The sequence below is a fragment of the Nothoprocta perdicaria genome, unplaced genomic scaffold (assembly GCF_003342845.1).
Source record: "Nothoprocta perdicaria isolate Ctin4 unplaced genomic scaffold, notPer1 scaffold_444, whole genome shotgun sequence".
NCBI classification, from domain to species: domain Eukaryota; kingdom Metazoa; phylum Chordata; class Aves; order Tinamiformes; family Tinamidae; genus Nothoprocta; species Nothoprocta perdicaria.
Window position 1 is genome coordinate 226319 of NW_020455693.1, and position 13585 is coordinate 239903.

At 58.4% G+C, this 13585-nt stretch overlaps 2 protein-coding genes across 3 annotated transcripts in view; one reads left to right on the plus strand and one right to left on the minus strand.

The window, feature by feature from the left end:
• Positions 1 to 2080: 2080 nt before the first annotated feature.
• MCRIP2 (MAPK regulated corepressor interacting protein 2) lies at positions 2081 to 4488 on the plus strand. Its single transcript, XM_026046462.1, has 4 exons — positions 2081 to 2095; positions 2758 to 3082; positions 3546 to 3647; positions 4278 to 4488. The coding sequence occupies exons 1-4, from the start codon at positions 2081 to 2083 to the stop codon at positions 4346 to 4348; spliced, it is 513 nt and encodes a 170-aa protein (XP_025902247.1). The 3' UTR covers positions 4349 to 4488.
• A 1747-nt stretch (positions 4489 to 6235) lies between these two features.
• ABCA3 (ATP binding cassette subfamily A member 3) overlaps positions 6236 to 13585 on the minus strand; it is a 32423-nt gene continuing 25073 nt past the window's right edge. The window contains exons 24-31 of one of the 2 annotated variants that reach the window (XM_026046463.1): positions 13032 to 13204; positions 12463 to 12597; positions 12158 to 12352; positions 10916 to 11103; positions 10540 to 10710; positions 10045 to 10232; positions 9866 to 9939; positions 6236 to 8948 (exon numbers count right to left, since the gene is read on the minus strand). In XM_026046463.1, the coding sequence (XP_025902248.1) occupies positions 8817 to 8948; positions 9866 to 9939; positions 10045 to 10232; positions 10540 to 10710; positions 10916 to 11103; positions 12158 to 12352; positions 12463 to 12597; positions 13032 to 13204 (1256 nt within the window). In that variant the 3' untranslated portion in view covers positions 6236 to 8816. Of the gene's footprint in view, positions 8949 to 9865; positions 9940 to 10044; positions 10233 to 10539; positions 10711 to 10915; positions 11104 to 12157; positions 12353 to 12462; positions 12598 to 13031; positions 13205 to 13585 lie in introns of those variants that run through there. The other variant, XM_026046464.1, reaches the window with a different exon arrangement.

Here is a 13585-nt window from a genome sequence, read left to right on the forward strand (position 1 = left end):
CCCCGGGGGCTGAGGTGGCCCCCGCGCTGTCCTCGGCGCTGGGGGCACCTCCCCCAAAGGGCCTTCCCGAGGGGCGGCCGTGGGACCCCCTGTGCCCCCGTCCTGAAGGAGGGGACATGGAGCGGGCCCCCCGTGGCTGCGGGCCGGGGGGATCCGCCGCGGGGGCYGCCCTGCAGCCCGGGTGTCCCACACGCGCCGGGTGCCCCGCACGCACCGTCCCTGGGCGGCGGTGGCGGCACGGGGGGCACGAGAGGGCTCTGCTTGTGCTGGCCCAGCCGTGGGGGACGTGGTGTCCGAGCAGGGGGCCGCCGGTGCGTCTGCGGTCCCCCCGCTCTGCCCCCAGCCCCTGCGCTGCTGCAGGGCAGCTCGGCAACAAGCTCCGGCTGCGCCCRCCTCGGTGGCGCTTGCCGGCCGGCCGCCGCGCTCGCGTGGCCCCGGTGCCCGGCTGCTGCTCTCCCTCGCCTCGCCTGCCCCTCTCGGGTGGGTGAGGGCTGGYGTGGAGGCTCTGCGGGGGCCTTGATGCTCCCTGCGAGGGCTCAGTGCTGCCCCAGCCCTGCCGAGTGCATCGGAAGGTGACCCCTGGCCGGGATTCTCCTCCCGCGGCACGAGGGGTGCACGGGGGGTGCTGGGAGCTGCTGGCAGATCCTATCTCCTTGTCGGAGAGATCTTTTTGCCGCTGGGTGAAGCCTGAGTTMCTGTGGCTTTGCCTTGGTGCTGTTTGCTCTGCAGGGGCTCTCTGGCGACCCACAGGCTCCGCTCGGGCCCCTTTCCGCTGGTGTGTAGCTTGCACKGCCCTCGCTCACCTATTGAGCTCCCTTTTTTTCCCCCCAGAACCGGTGAGAACTTGGTGCGGGTGCCAGATCTGGCCCAAGTTGTGCAACTGATGCAAAAGTTCAGGGGGAGGGAGCTGGGCTGGTTGCGCAAACGTCGCTTCCCTGAGCAAGGCCGACCGCCCCCCTCGTGGGGTGCCCTCTGTGCACCCCGTGGTGCTGCTGGCGGGCTCAGAGTTGGGGCGCTGGGCAGGCCTGGCCGTGGCAGGGCTGGGCTCGCTCCTAGTGACCGGAGACCCGATCCCGGGGCTGGGGCTCCCTGCCCCCATGTGCCTCTAAGCCCTTTAGGAGCCGTTGCAGCCCTACAACAACGGCTGTTGTGGGGCTTATTCCTCTGCCTTCAAGATGTGATGGGTGTTTGGTTCAGCCTCTTTAGGACCTGCTCCGCGGCAGCCTTTGTTGTCTGAGSGACAGTGTCTTTGATCAGGATCTTTATCAGTGACTTATCACAACCCTCCCTTGGGGTGGYGGAAAGGACTTTGGGGCGTGTTCACCCAGCTCCAGGGCTGGTCTCCTTGGTCTCCTGCTGCAGCTCCATCTGCGCTCGTGTGTTTCCATTTCATGGCTCTGATGGTGAAGAGTGGAGTTTTCTCTAGAAATCCCTATGCTTGCATCCCCACCCCCTTCCTGGAGATCCCCTTGGAAAGGCATGCCCAAGCAAGGGCTTCCCAGAGTGGCTGCTGCTGGATCCTAATTCCCTTAGACATCCCACAAGAAGTGTTGGAGGTGATSGCTTATCTTCTGTCCGTCATAAACCAGAGGAGTTTGGGCCGTGGGCACTGTCCCAACTTGCAGCAGAAGCAGCTGGAGGTGTTGGGCAGGAGTTGGAGCAATGATCGCTTCTCTGTGATGCTGTCTTCTCAGCAGGCACCGAGCTGGTGGGAATCCACAGGCCCTGACAGATCAGGCCTCCAGGAGAAGCCAGGAGGGAGGAGAGAAACCTAGTGACTTTCTCCCCGTTACTTTTCTCCAAGGAATTAATAAGAAGTCTCACTTCAATCACCCCCAACCTTGCCTATCATTCAAGAATTAACCAGTATGGCTGGTAAAACATTTACTGTCCTTAAGGCAAGTTGTTTATTTAACCTTCCTGGCCGTAGCGCAGCTTGTGGCAGCGAGTCCTGCTTCTCCAGGGCTCTTGGGTCCCCCGGTCCCGGGCGCAGGTTTGCACTGAGCACCTGGGGTGGCTTGTGGCGTGCTGACCTGCWGAGGCTGCAGAACCTGCTCCAGCCCCGAGCCGGCGCCTCGACATGCACGGTGGACAAGTGAGTGCCCGAGGGGAGAGGATTGCCGGGACTGACCACGCTGCCTGTCTGAAGTCCCCTCCGCTCGGCTGGCTCTAATCTTGCTCTGCTCGTGAGGCCTGTTAGACTTTGTCCTGYGAGGAGCGCGAGCTGGGGATGTGTGCTGTGCCAGCGCAGCGCGGAAGGGCTCAAGTGTTTGGGGTTGCTCAAGGCAGAGCACCCCAAGCATCCTGCTCCAAGGCCTGCATTTTTAGGTGCCCGGTTCCAGCGCTGGGGTTTGTAGATCAGGGTTGGTTTAAGTGCTGTAGGATCCACTCCGGAGACCATCTCCAAGGGGGAAGTTTCCCCAGCTTGGCTCCAGGCCTGGATGTGTTGGGCACCATCTGGGCCTGGTGTCATGGAGCAGCTCTCCTTAAGTGGGTGGACAGGGCTGAGCCTGGTTACCTGGCTACAAATGTGTCCCTGTGCCCTCAAGAAACATCTCTAGGGAAGCAGAGCCCTTCATTCCTGCCCATCTCRCTGGTCCCCCTTGCCCCAGGGAGCATCCTTGTGAGAGAAGCTTTGGACAGACTCACTGGGTGACTGCATCCGAGCTCAYCCGTGTGCACGAGATGCACGGTGCAGCTCTGAACTCGGCGCTTCTTGCTGAGCCCTGAGCAGATCAGGCCCATCTGACATTGCAGGCAGCCCTTCTCCAGAGGGAAAGTGAAGTATCAAGCGGTGACACGGCTTTGCCAAGGCCGTGCAGCAAACTGCTTGGTGAACCACGGCATCTAACAGGCTGCTTCCTCTCTCCAAATACGTTCCTCACGTGGAGCTTGGTGGGAAAGGCTGCTCTTCTCTCTCATTTCTCCCTTTTCTTGTCTGTTTGCCTCAGCAGTCCAGCGCAGAAACTTGTGTTCAACAGAGTGAATGGCAAAAGGCCGCAGGTGCTGCCACAGCATGTTTCGGCCTCGGAGGAGAGCTACACGTTGGCACACGAGGAGAACGTCCGCTTTGTGCATGAAGGTGAGAGCGTCTGCACGCGGGGCCGTCGGCGCTGGCTCGCGGTCGTGGGGGGCTGGGATGTGTGGGGTCTCTGCGAGGGGAGCGCCGCGCTGCAGCTCCCTTCCCTTGTCCCCTCTGCTCTGCCCTGTGCCAAGCACTGGGGTGGCAGAGGTGGGGACACCTGAGGCACGTGTCCTKGATCTTGCCTGGTTCCAGCCTCTTCTCCTGTGCACAGCACAGCCCCGGGGCTGGGAAATTCCTGTACTCAAGCCCAAGCAGTGCTTCTCCCAAGGGAGCGGAACCAGCAGAGTAACCTGGGGGCAGAAGAAGCTGGCGGGAGCTCCCAGGCCTGCTCCATGCCTGGATGGGAAAGCAGAGCCCAGGGGCAGCCCGATGTGCTGCATGTGGTCTGAAAYGAGGCGGTCAGAGCTCTGCCTGCCCTGGGGGCTCTTCCTCTCACCTGCTGCTCCTTCTCCTCCCTCAGCCTGGCAGCAGGTAGAGCAGCAGCTGGACGGCAGCCAGAGAGGGGAGAACGTGTGCGGCCCCGTGCAATACGTAGAGAAAACCCCCAACCCTGGACTGAAAAGTAAGTGAAAAGCAGCCCCAGTGTGTGGTCTCTAGGATGCACCCATGGAATGAGTTGATTTGATCTCAGCCCAGGCCACAGACAAAGCTGATGAGCAGGGTCCATCCTTGTGATGTCCTGCCAGCGCTGAGGCAGACTGGGGAGATCGGGGTGGCRGCACTAGCCCTGTGGTGTGGATATCTTGCTGTGCTTTGTCGAGGGAGCCCAGCAGAGGTCTGGTTCTCACGGCTCTCCTGAGAAAGATGTCCTCTCCAGTGGCCGAGGGCCTCAGCTTYGTGCTGGAGAGGAGCTCTCTTGCTCCTGCTGTGCTGAGTCTTGCTGCTGGAGACTTGGCTCTCCTGTTTCTGGGGCTCAACGGGATTGAGAGGGAGGGCAGAGGGGCTGGGGGGACAATGGGCTTCTCCTAAGGCACCTGGAAGAGGGTGTCCAGGCAGTCAAGGATGTTCCAAGCTGCAGTGTATGTGCCCTGTAGAGCTCCTCCAGTGCTTGTTTGGGGTTAGGGAACAGGGAACTGTAGGGTGTTGCTTCCTCAGGGACAAGGAATGTGGCTCTGGGGCCACCCTTTGCTGCACTGCCGCCTCCGGCCGCTCTGCTATTTTCTCTTCTTTCTCTCTTTCTCTTCTCTTTCAGACTTCGTTCCCATTGACCTGGAGGAGTGGTGGGCACAGCAGTTTCTTGCCAAAATTGAAAACTGTTCCTAGAAGGAAAAGTAACCCACAAAAGCAAAAAGTGTCTGGTGTCGGAAACCRGAACCGGTGAGATTTCAAAACATGTTTTTTTTAAAACACACAATCAAGTGACCCCCTCTCGCAGCCCACCGAGGACAGCAGGGACGGAGCGGGGCCCCGTGCCCAGCCGGGCGCCGCCGCTCCTGGGGCCCRGCGCGGGGGCAGAGGAGCTGCGCGCGGCCCCAGCCACGATGCCTTAAGTGCCAGTCTGCCGCTGGCCGCAGCTCCCACGGACACTGCCGAGCCGGAGGGCCGAGGGGAGGAGCGCAGCCCTTCCCACCCTCACGCTGTAGTGGCGGGAAGAGGCACAAGGGTCTTTGTAGCCAGGACYGCGAGGCAATAAAGCGCTGAAACTGCCCGTGGAGAGGAGCTCGCTGATCTGGGAGGGTTTGAGGGCAGGAAGGGGCTGAGCTGGGGGGGCTCTGCCAGCCTGGGAGGGTGCTGGGGGGCAGAGGAGGGGTCCAYGTGCACGGATCTGTGCATGCACCCCTCTTGTGGCAGCTTTGTTAGGAGCTCCTTCCCCACAGGTGGAGCTCCTCAGCTTGCTCCCTGCTTGGCTTGCAGGGCCAGGCTCTGGGCAAGAAGAGCCTAGAGCATCTCCAGGACTCCTACTGTGGCCTCCATGGGTGCTGCATCCTTCTCTCAGCCTTACTGCCTAGTGCCTCATGGGTGCCTGGCCCTGGCCAGGGGCTGCTGCTGCCCCAGGGCATGGGCTGGAGCCACGAGGCAGCAGCACGGGGCGCTGCAGCACCCATCTGCACTGAGGGCAGGGAGAGATGGGGCTCCCTTGTCCCTCCACCTCCCCTAGCCACAGCCAGCAAAAGCAAAGGTGGCTGCAGAGGAGGGGACAAACGCTGAGCTTGGGGCAGGCGCTTGGCTGGGGTGCCTGTGGCAGGTGAAGCACGGCTGCTTGCACTGCTTTCTGTGCCAAGGCAGCCCCAAGGACCAGCCCCTTGGCGAGGCACTGACAACAGGGGCTTTGCCACCTCTGCCAGGGCAGTGGGAGCTGGGGGRATGAGGGGAAGTGGAAGGTGGCCTGGGCTGGTACCTGCTAAGAAACTGCAGGTGAGTTGGGTGCTGATAGAGGTGGGTGGGTGGGTGGAGGGGCTGAGTCAGACTCCTTGACTCCCTAAGAGCCCTTCAGGTACCTGCAGGGGCAGGGGTGGTTCCTCAGCTGTCAGGAGGGGTGGGGATAACCCCTGGGGGGTATCCAGGGATAAAACAGCAGGAACAAGGGTGCCCTGTCCAACTCTGCCCTGGCAGATGTTATAGGGGAAGCTTCACAGTGCTGTTGTGTAGAGCCCCAGAGCCCTGGGCCTGTGGCCTCCACCCCCTTCCTCGGGCTTGGGGCTGCTCCTCCAGGCCAAGGAGGGGATGGGCAGCCTCTCCCGGCCTTTCTGCTCCCAGCTTCACTAGTGGCCATGGCGACATCCAGTCCCTGTGGGGCCTCTCTTGTCCTTCCACCCATGTGGCGCCCAGGGAGGCAGGTGCAGGGACTTGAGCCCAGCCCAGCTGAAGCCCTTGGGGSAAGGAAGCCTTGTGAGATGGAGGCTGGAGCTGCCCGCTCTGTGCAAAGGAGGCCAGGAAACAGCAGGTGGAAAAAAAGATCTGTTTTATTCCTCTCATAGCACAACTCTCCCGCCCAGAGCCCCCTGCACGATGCCAGCGAGAGGAGGCACCCGGGTTCCCCGCCACTGCTCGCGGCCCCTTTCCTGCCCCACACAACCAGCAGCAGCCGCATCTCACCCTGCAGAAGGGGCTTCCAGCTGCAGCCCTGTGTCCCTGCAGCACAGAAGCCAGGGCAGAGCAGGGTGCAAAGGAGCACCCAGGCTGTCACCGCTGCAGCAGGGCAAGAGGCTCTACTGCTGCCAGCCCCTGTCTGCCCTGTGTCCCAGCAAGGGGGAGCAGGCAGCGCCTCCGGCCCTGGCCCTGCTCACGACCTTGTGCCAGGCTGGGCCGGGAAGCAGCAGGTGACCGACCTAGGGCTCGACAGAGCTCGTCCTCTCCAGCAGCAGCACCCATGCAGTGGGCCCCAGGCAGGACCTGCCTCTGCACTCATACCGGGCACAGCCAGCACGGGGTTGCTCCTGCCTCATCTAAAACCTGCTCTTAGCACTCGCCTCAGCCTTGCCCTGTGCCCACTGCAACGTGGAAGCCTCCCTGTAAATGAAAATAGTGAGTAGCACCATGCACAGCCCCYGGCCGCTTCCTCGGCGGGAGGCCGGGGTGAGCAGAGCTCGGCGCTGAGGAGAAAAGCTGCTGCTCCAGGTCGCTTAGGTCTGAGCAAGTGAAACGCTGCCCCAGAGCGGGGTGCAGCAGGGCTGCCTCTGAGCACGTGCAAACTCAGCCCAAGCACTCCGGGCTGCCGTCCTCCCGGCCGGCACCGCAGCCTGAAGAGGGACGTGGCCCTTGCTGCCACCCCCCGGAGAGCCCTTCTGCTCCTGCTGCCCCTGCAGGGATTGCCCTCTCCAACCGCCATCAGGCCCCAAGGCTGCCACACATCGGTGCTCTGTGTTTTGCACTACCTGCCCTAAACCCCTACCCTGCATTTTCTCCCCCCTCCACGTCCTCTTCCCATCCGCACACTGCTGCTCTCACCCCTGTTCAAGATGAGGCGYGTGAAGGCTCTGCCAAGGAGGGCAAGCAGACAGGAGCTGGGSCTTCCATTCACCGAGCGGCTGCTTCCCAGCACAAACACGCTCCGTTCCGACCAGGGAAAATCTTAGTAACATGATGCACGACCATTTGAAACATCAGCAGTAGGGGGAAAAAAATGGAGCAGGAAGGAATGATTCAGTTACAGGAACAAAAAGCCCAACCCAAAATACAACCCAACCCCTGCCCTTACAATCACTAGAAGGGAATCAGCACCACCCCCCTCCCCGTACTATTAATTGATTTAGTATGTGCAATTGTGTGTATTACTATAGTGCAAATAGCTCTGCATTGATCCCGGGGCAGTCAGCCAGGAGGGGACTGCCCCCAAGTGAAACAGGGACTAGTTGGAGACAGACGAGAACCAACACGCACACATATAATATATATATATATATATAAAACAAACAAAAAGCCACCCAACCACTGGGAAATGCCCCAAATACAACTTCCAGCTGCCCTTGCTAGCCCTGGCTCTGCCTGGCCGGACCGACTGCCTCGTGCGCGGCGAGGCGGCAGCGGAGCGGGCTGTGGGCGCAGGCGGGGCTGAGGCCGGAGCCGCGGAACAGGCAGCAGGCGCCGCGCGGAGCCTCTCGGGCGCGAGGGCAGACACGGGACAAGGACGCGGGGGCAGCCCCAGCGTCACTGCCCCTTGGCGCGTGCCGGCAGTCCTGCAGCTGCCGCCGCTGCGGCCCAGCCCAGGCCGAGCAGTTTTCTAAACCTTTCAACGGCCGCAGCAGCAAGCCCGGCCCCTGAGCCCGGCCTGGGGCCAGCACCGAAGCACCCAAGAACCGGCCGCGCCGCCAGCAAACACCGAGCGCCCTCACAACCAGCAGGTGAGAGCAGCTCTGGCCTTGCCCTTGCCTCACGCGCGTCCCCACGGCCTCCTCGAGGCAGGGCGATACCGGCCTCTGCGCAGAGCAGCCCGTGTGCTCGTCTSCCCGCGCGGTGCTGACAGCTGCGGTGACGCGCAGCAGAGCTGGGCCAGCGCCAAGTAGGCAGCAGGGCACATCTTTTCCAGGAGGTTAAAGAGAGACAGAGCCTGTGCCTGCCTTGTGCTGCCAACAGAACGGACGGAAAATGTGCTGCAGGGAGAAACAGAGGCTGTTCCTTCACATCCCCTGCACCTAGACTGCAAGTGCTTCTAAGAAGACAGCCTCGATGCATCCAAAATAACCCAGTGACCATTTTAGATCTAAGCTATTTAACAGTACCCTGTTAAATCACAAGCAAACCACCTAACAGAATATAATTTGACATGCGTGTGAAGACCACAAAGTAGCATCCCGATGCACAGGCGTTTCGGGCAGGGTTGGAAACACGGCAGCATCAGGGCAGCAACTTCCCTTCCAACTCGCCGCACGAGCAAGAGGAACCCGACGGTACCGCGGTCCTACCCTGCTGCCAGCCACGTCGGGAGTCGAGGATGGAGCTACCTCCACGCTGCCCTTTCTTTCTCCATCCATCTACTCTGTCTTGCTGCTTTTTGGACGTTTTTTGCTGTAGCTGGGAATGGAAGCTGAAGAGTGAAGTGTCACCTGCACCCCCATGCACACACACACACACACACGTACCCCCCGCACGTGCGCTGCAGCGGCCAGCGACACACACCCCAGTTGTGATTCCCGGAGCCCAAGAGCAGGTGGTTCCATTCTCGCCCTCCCCCGGTGAAAATTTTCTTACATTTATACATTATTTAAGACACACGTTGATATATAAATTACTGTCTCTATATATAGTATGTATAGGCAGCAGGGCCAGTTCATGAAGAAGGGCACCAGTGGGTTCATTTCCCTCGGTCCTCTGTGTAGTGCTGGAAGCGAGTGAAACTCATGAAGACTTGCTCCAGAGATATCTGGCTAACTGAATAATCTTCTAAGTGATACTTCTCTTTGGCTTTCTCCAAGGCCCCAAAGACCTGCAAGGGATGGCAGAGCACTTCTGGTTATTGCAAGACACTCACTGCAGCATAGGGAGAACTGCAGCAGGTTGACACCGAACAAGCTCAAGCACCAGCCTTTGCCAAATGAAGGCCCAGAGCAGCAAGAGTCACCCCGGGGTGGGAATTGAAACTCAAAGGGCTTTACTCCGTTTACAGCAAGATTCATATGCTGCACAGACAACACTGCTGCCCTGTGAGCCCTGCTGGGCTCTTGCCTAGGATGGCATAGCACAGATGGCAGTGTGAGGTGCCCAAGCACACTCACAGTCGGGATTTAAGCTGCCACTCGGGCCAAAGGCAGCAGCAGCAGGAAGCAGAGAGGCTCAAACTCCACATGCTTTAGTTGGTGTCACGAGATCTGCCTGTGCTAGCTCACGGGAGCAAGTGCAATGCTGCTGGCATGAAGATGAGGGGAGGGAAGGATGGGACTACCAAACACGCCCCTTACACCGCCCTTCTGCTGCTGACCTTTCAGGAAATATTTTGAGAACAGACAAACACCAGAAGTACTGCTTGTCCCRAGAGAGATTCTGCTCTCTCTGTGGAGCGCAGCTCCAGAAGACTGGCCACAGAAGTGGTCCTGGTTCAGCACGCACAGTGCTCCCTCACTAACCATGCACACGAGTGACCTGTTTGGGCCAGAATATGGTAAAAGGTCAGGCAGAAACTTAAGTTCTCACGTGTTTCTTGTTTTAAAAAGCATATGCATTCCAGACAGAGTGAGTCTGGAGGAAAAGGAAGATGAGCTTAGCATGAAGGGGAAGCTTAGCTTTGCCCAGCAAAAACAGCAAGTGAAGAGACAGGAATAGCTGCTCCTCCAACACCCCCTTGCTTCTGCAAATGGGATGAAAGGGCCATGGGGTGAGGCTGGCACATGCTCAGCATGCCCTTACCTGTGCCCAGCTCAGGTTCTTGTTGGTCAGGTGATAATGTACCATGCCCTGGTGTTCATGTTTCAAAACACTRCCTGGGAGAGAAGAGCAGGAAGAGGCTCCGCATTAGGAAAGTGGCCGGCGCCTACGAATGGCATCTGCCCCGGTGTGCAGGGCAGCCAGCGCAGCAGCTCAGGTACCTGGGAAAGTCTTCTCCACAAAGGCCTTGAAGGCCAGCAGCTCGCCCTCCTCGTCGCTCCGCGTTTTGGCCAACAGCGTGTAGCCGCTGCCAAACTTGCTCTTCAAGTGCTGGGGGCTGCCCAAGCACTTGAACTGCCCGTTCACCATGATGGCCAGGCGGGTGCACAAGGCCTCGCATTCTTCCATGCTACAGGACAGAAGAGGATTCGTTCAGTACCGCGGCAGCATTGACATGTCCCGGCTCTGCTCATACGTGACTGGGAATCAGCAGAAGCTTCTGGGCGGTGGAATCTCTCCTTGCTGGGTTTTCTCCTGCCTCCAGGCCTCCGAGGAGGGAGATCTGGATCAAGCCACCCGCTGCTCGGCTCCATACACATSAGGCTCTATGAACTCAGCCCAGCCCAGACCCTGGAGATGGGCCCCATCCCCTTGCCCCCATGCCCTCCTGTTCGCTCCCAATCTCCCTGACCAAGATCCATCCAGAAAACTGTCACCTGTGGGAAGTGAAAATGATGGATTTGCCACACTCTCGTGTCCGCGTGACTGCRTCCCAGAGCAAACGCCGGGCCACGGGGTCCATGCCCGTCGAGGGCTCATCCAGGAAGATGACCGGGGGGCCGCCGATGAGAGCGATGCCAGCACTCAGCTTCCGCTTGTTACCACCACTGTGCAAGGAAACAGGAGCGGGGAGGGAAGGGTCCTGAGGTGAGCRCAGGGGAAGCCACGCACGACCAAGGGGAGACAGGACCCCAGACCAGATGCGAGGCACGATGACACGCAGTGCCCACCATCGTGCATCTCGGCATGCACCGTGCACCTAGCGAGGCGAGGTGCGTCTAYGCGAGGGCATGCTGGGGCTAACCCTCTCACCTGTAGGTCCTCACTAGCTTGTCGGCGTGGGGCTCCAAGAGCAGCCCCCTCAGCATGTTCTCCACRCAGCTGCCGATGTAGCGCTCCGGGATGCCCCGCAGCCGGGCGTACATGCTCAGGGTCTCGCGGCCCGTCATGTGCTCCAGGAGGGCATCGAACTGCGGGCAGTAGCCAATCCGCTGCTGCACCTGGGAGCAGGAGGAAGCCGACCGGGATTAGCCTGTAGGCAGGTTTCTGCAAGGAAATGTCCACCCTGGGAGGATAGTGGGTTCATGGGGYTGTCTTAGCACCCACAGAGTGTTTTCCACATCTGTGGAAGGTAAAAGTTTCTGATTCTTTCTGCTCAGAGTAATGGGTATTGAACTACAGCTCTGAAATTGCACTCAAAACGAGTGGGATTTTCTTCACCTGGAGCAGCAGGTAAGGATAGGGGATGGGCACACGCAGTGCAGCTGGGGAAGGCAACACACGGTCTCACACACTGCTCACTGGTACCTAAACTGATCCTTTGCTGTGAGGGTCATTTCAGGTGGTTCAGACCTTCAGGAAAAACAAAGAACTAGAAACCTAGCAAGCAAAAGAAGAAACCAGCCCTTCAATAAGCTTGTCTGGGAAAGGCTGGTGCCATGGAGCCCCTTCCCTGCTGCCTGTACCTTTCCCATAGCCTAGTTTCCTCTGGAGACAAGAGCCCAACAGAAGGTGCTAAGAAGCAAGTTAGCAGAATTAGACTTTCAGCTCCTTCTCCCCCGTTCTCAATGCCTGACATGGCCTTGGGCTGACACAGTTAGATGTATCAAGGGATGGAACTAAAAAACTTCCCTGCGCTTTGAAGTGCTCAGCGTGTGGCTCATCTCTTGCCTTGCCAAAGGGAATGGGCGACTCGCAGCAAGGAGAGCTCTAGCCGGGGCCTGGAAACATTTCCCCTGCTTGTTTTAGAGAGACTGTCAGTGAGCTCTAACTCACATTTCCACAGGACCAATTACTGAGCTAAACCCTTTYGAGGAAGATTATGTCACCCTTTCAAGATTTGACTTCCATTCTTTTCTTCCATGCCATCCCAGCTGAGGGGAGACTGCTTCCAGATGACCAGATTAACAGGTCAGAGAGGCCTCAAACAAGATCACAATGTCCCTGCAATGTTGCACCTACCATGCCCCTGTAGAGGCCCTGGCAAGGTGACACACGCYGCACAGAAGCAGGGCTGCTTCTGGCTTCGCTCTCCACCCCTGCAGCCTTCAGTACCTTTTTGATGTTGGCCAGAATGCTGTGGCCATCCACAAAAGCGTCGCCCGATGTGATGCTCTCGTCGCCGGTCAGCATCTTGAAGGTGGTGGTTTTGCCCGCTCCGTTAAAGCCAAGCAGGCCGAAACATTCCCCTTTGCCAACTGCCAAGGAGATCCTGTCCACTGCCAGCAGGGACTCCCGGCTGTCATAGACCTGGCAGAGAGCAAAGCACAAGCTGTGCCATCACAGGACATGCCAGCACCACCACAAGTGTCCACCCTGCTCAGAGCAGGATGCCCAGGAGATCCATGCTTTCTCCTCACCTTCGTGAGCTCCTTGATGACCAGGGGGCTGCTCAGTGACGACAGCAGCTCTGGTGGTGACTCTAAAACCTTTTTCCTCTCGTCAGCTACATCCCGGTCTTCGGGCAGCACAGGCACCCTGTTTAGGAGTGCAACCTGCAACACAGGGCAGACGACGTTTGCCACCTTGCTGCTGTGGGGCAAACAGCKTTCTCCAGACTGACCTGGGACAAGTCCTGTCAACCCACACTCCTTCAGCCAACCAAGTTCAGTCAACAAAGGGGTGTCCCAGTTCACTTGCCACCCCACATACTCAAATGATCCGCCCCTCTAAGCAACACCTTCAATGGGTGCTCTCTCAGAATGATGATTTAAGTCGCAAGGCACATAGTCTATGGGGTTTGGGAGCTGTWGCTGTTCCTAGTGGTACTTTCTGTGCAGAGCCCTAAAAATAAAGAGAAAAGGGAATTGGAGTCCTGACCATTGGACCTGAGTGACTCCAAGGATCTTAGGAATTTAGTTCACAGCAACATCTGGACATGATTTGACATGAGGGTGCCGACCTCTCCCTGCCATATGCTCCAGCTCACCCATTTTCTCCGCCTGCAGATGCCACAGATCAAGGTTTTTAATCGCCAGAGAAGGTTTGTCTCAATGAGGAAAAGGAGGAAGAGGAAGAAGAAGCCCTGGATGGTCAAGGATGTCAGGTATCGTCCAATCCCAGGCATCTCCCAGGAAAAGTAGTTCATCTGATAACTGATATCTAGAGTGGGGATAAAATAAAATCAAATTTGGATCAATCCACATTCTGGGATTGCTCCAGAGAAAGTTGGGTGCCCATAGCTTTATCAGTATCATCTGCATCCCAGTTCCCACTGCTCAAGCCCTGGGATCCCTTCTTCTTTCACGTTTTGGGACCCAGATCACCACAGGTAATTCTTCACTAGCCTGTGAAATTTTCCCAAGGCCACACTTTCTTCCAAAATGGTTAGCAAAGAAAGTGTTCCTAATGAAATCTCCCCATTAGCCTCAAATGCTGCCTAGTTTTTCCTTTAAAATCATACCTGAAGCTACTGCCCAGGCAGAACTGGAGACCCAGGGATGTTGGAACATCTCACACACGAGAAATCAAGATGCTGTCAGG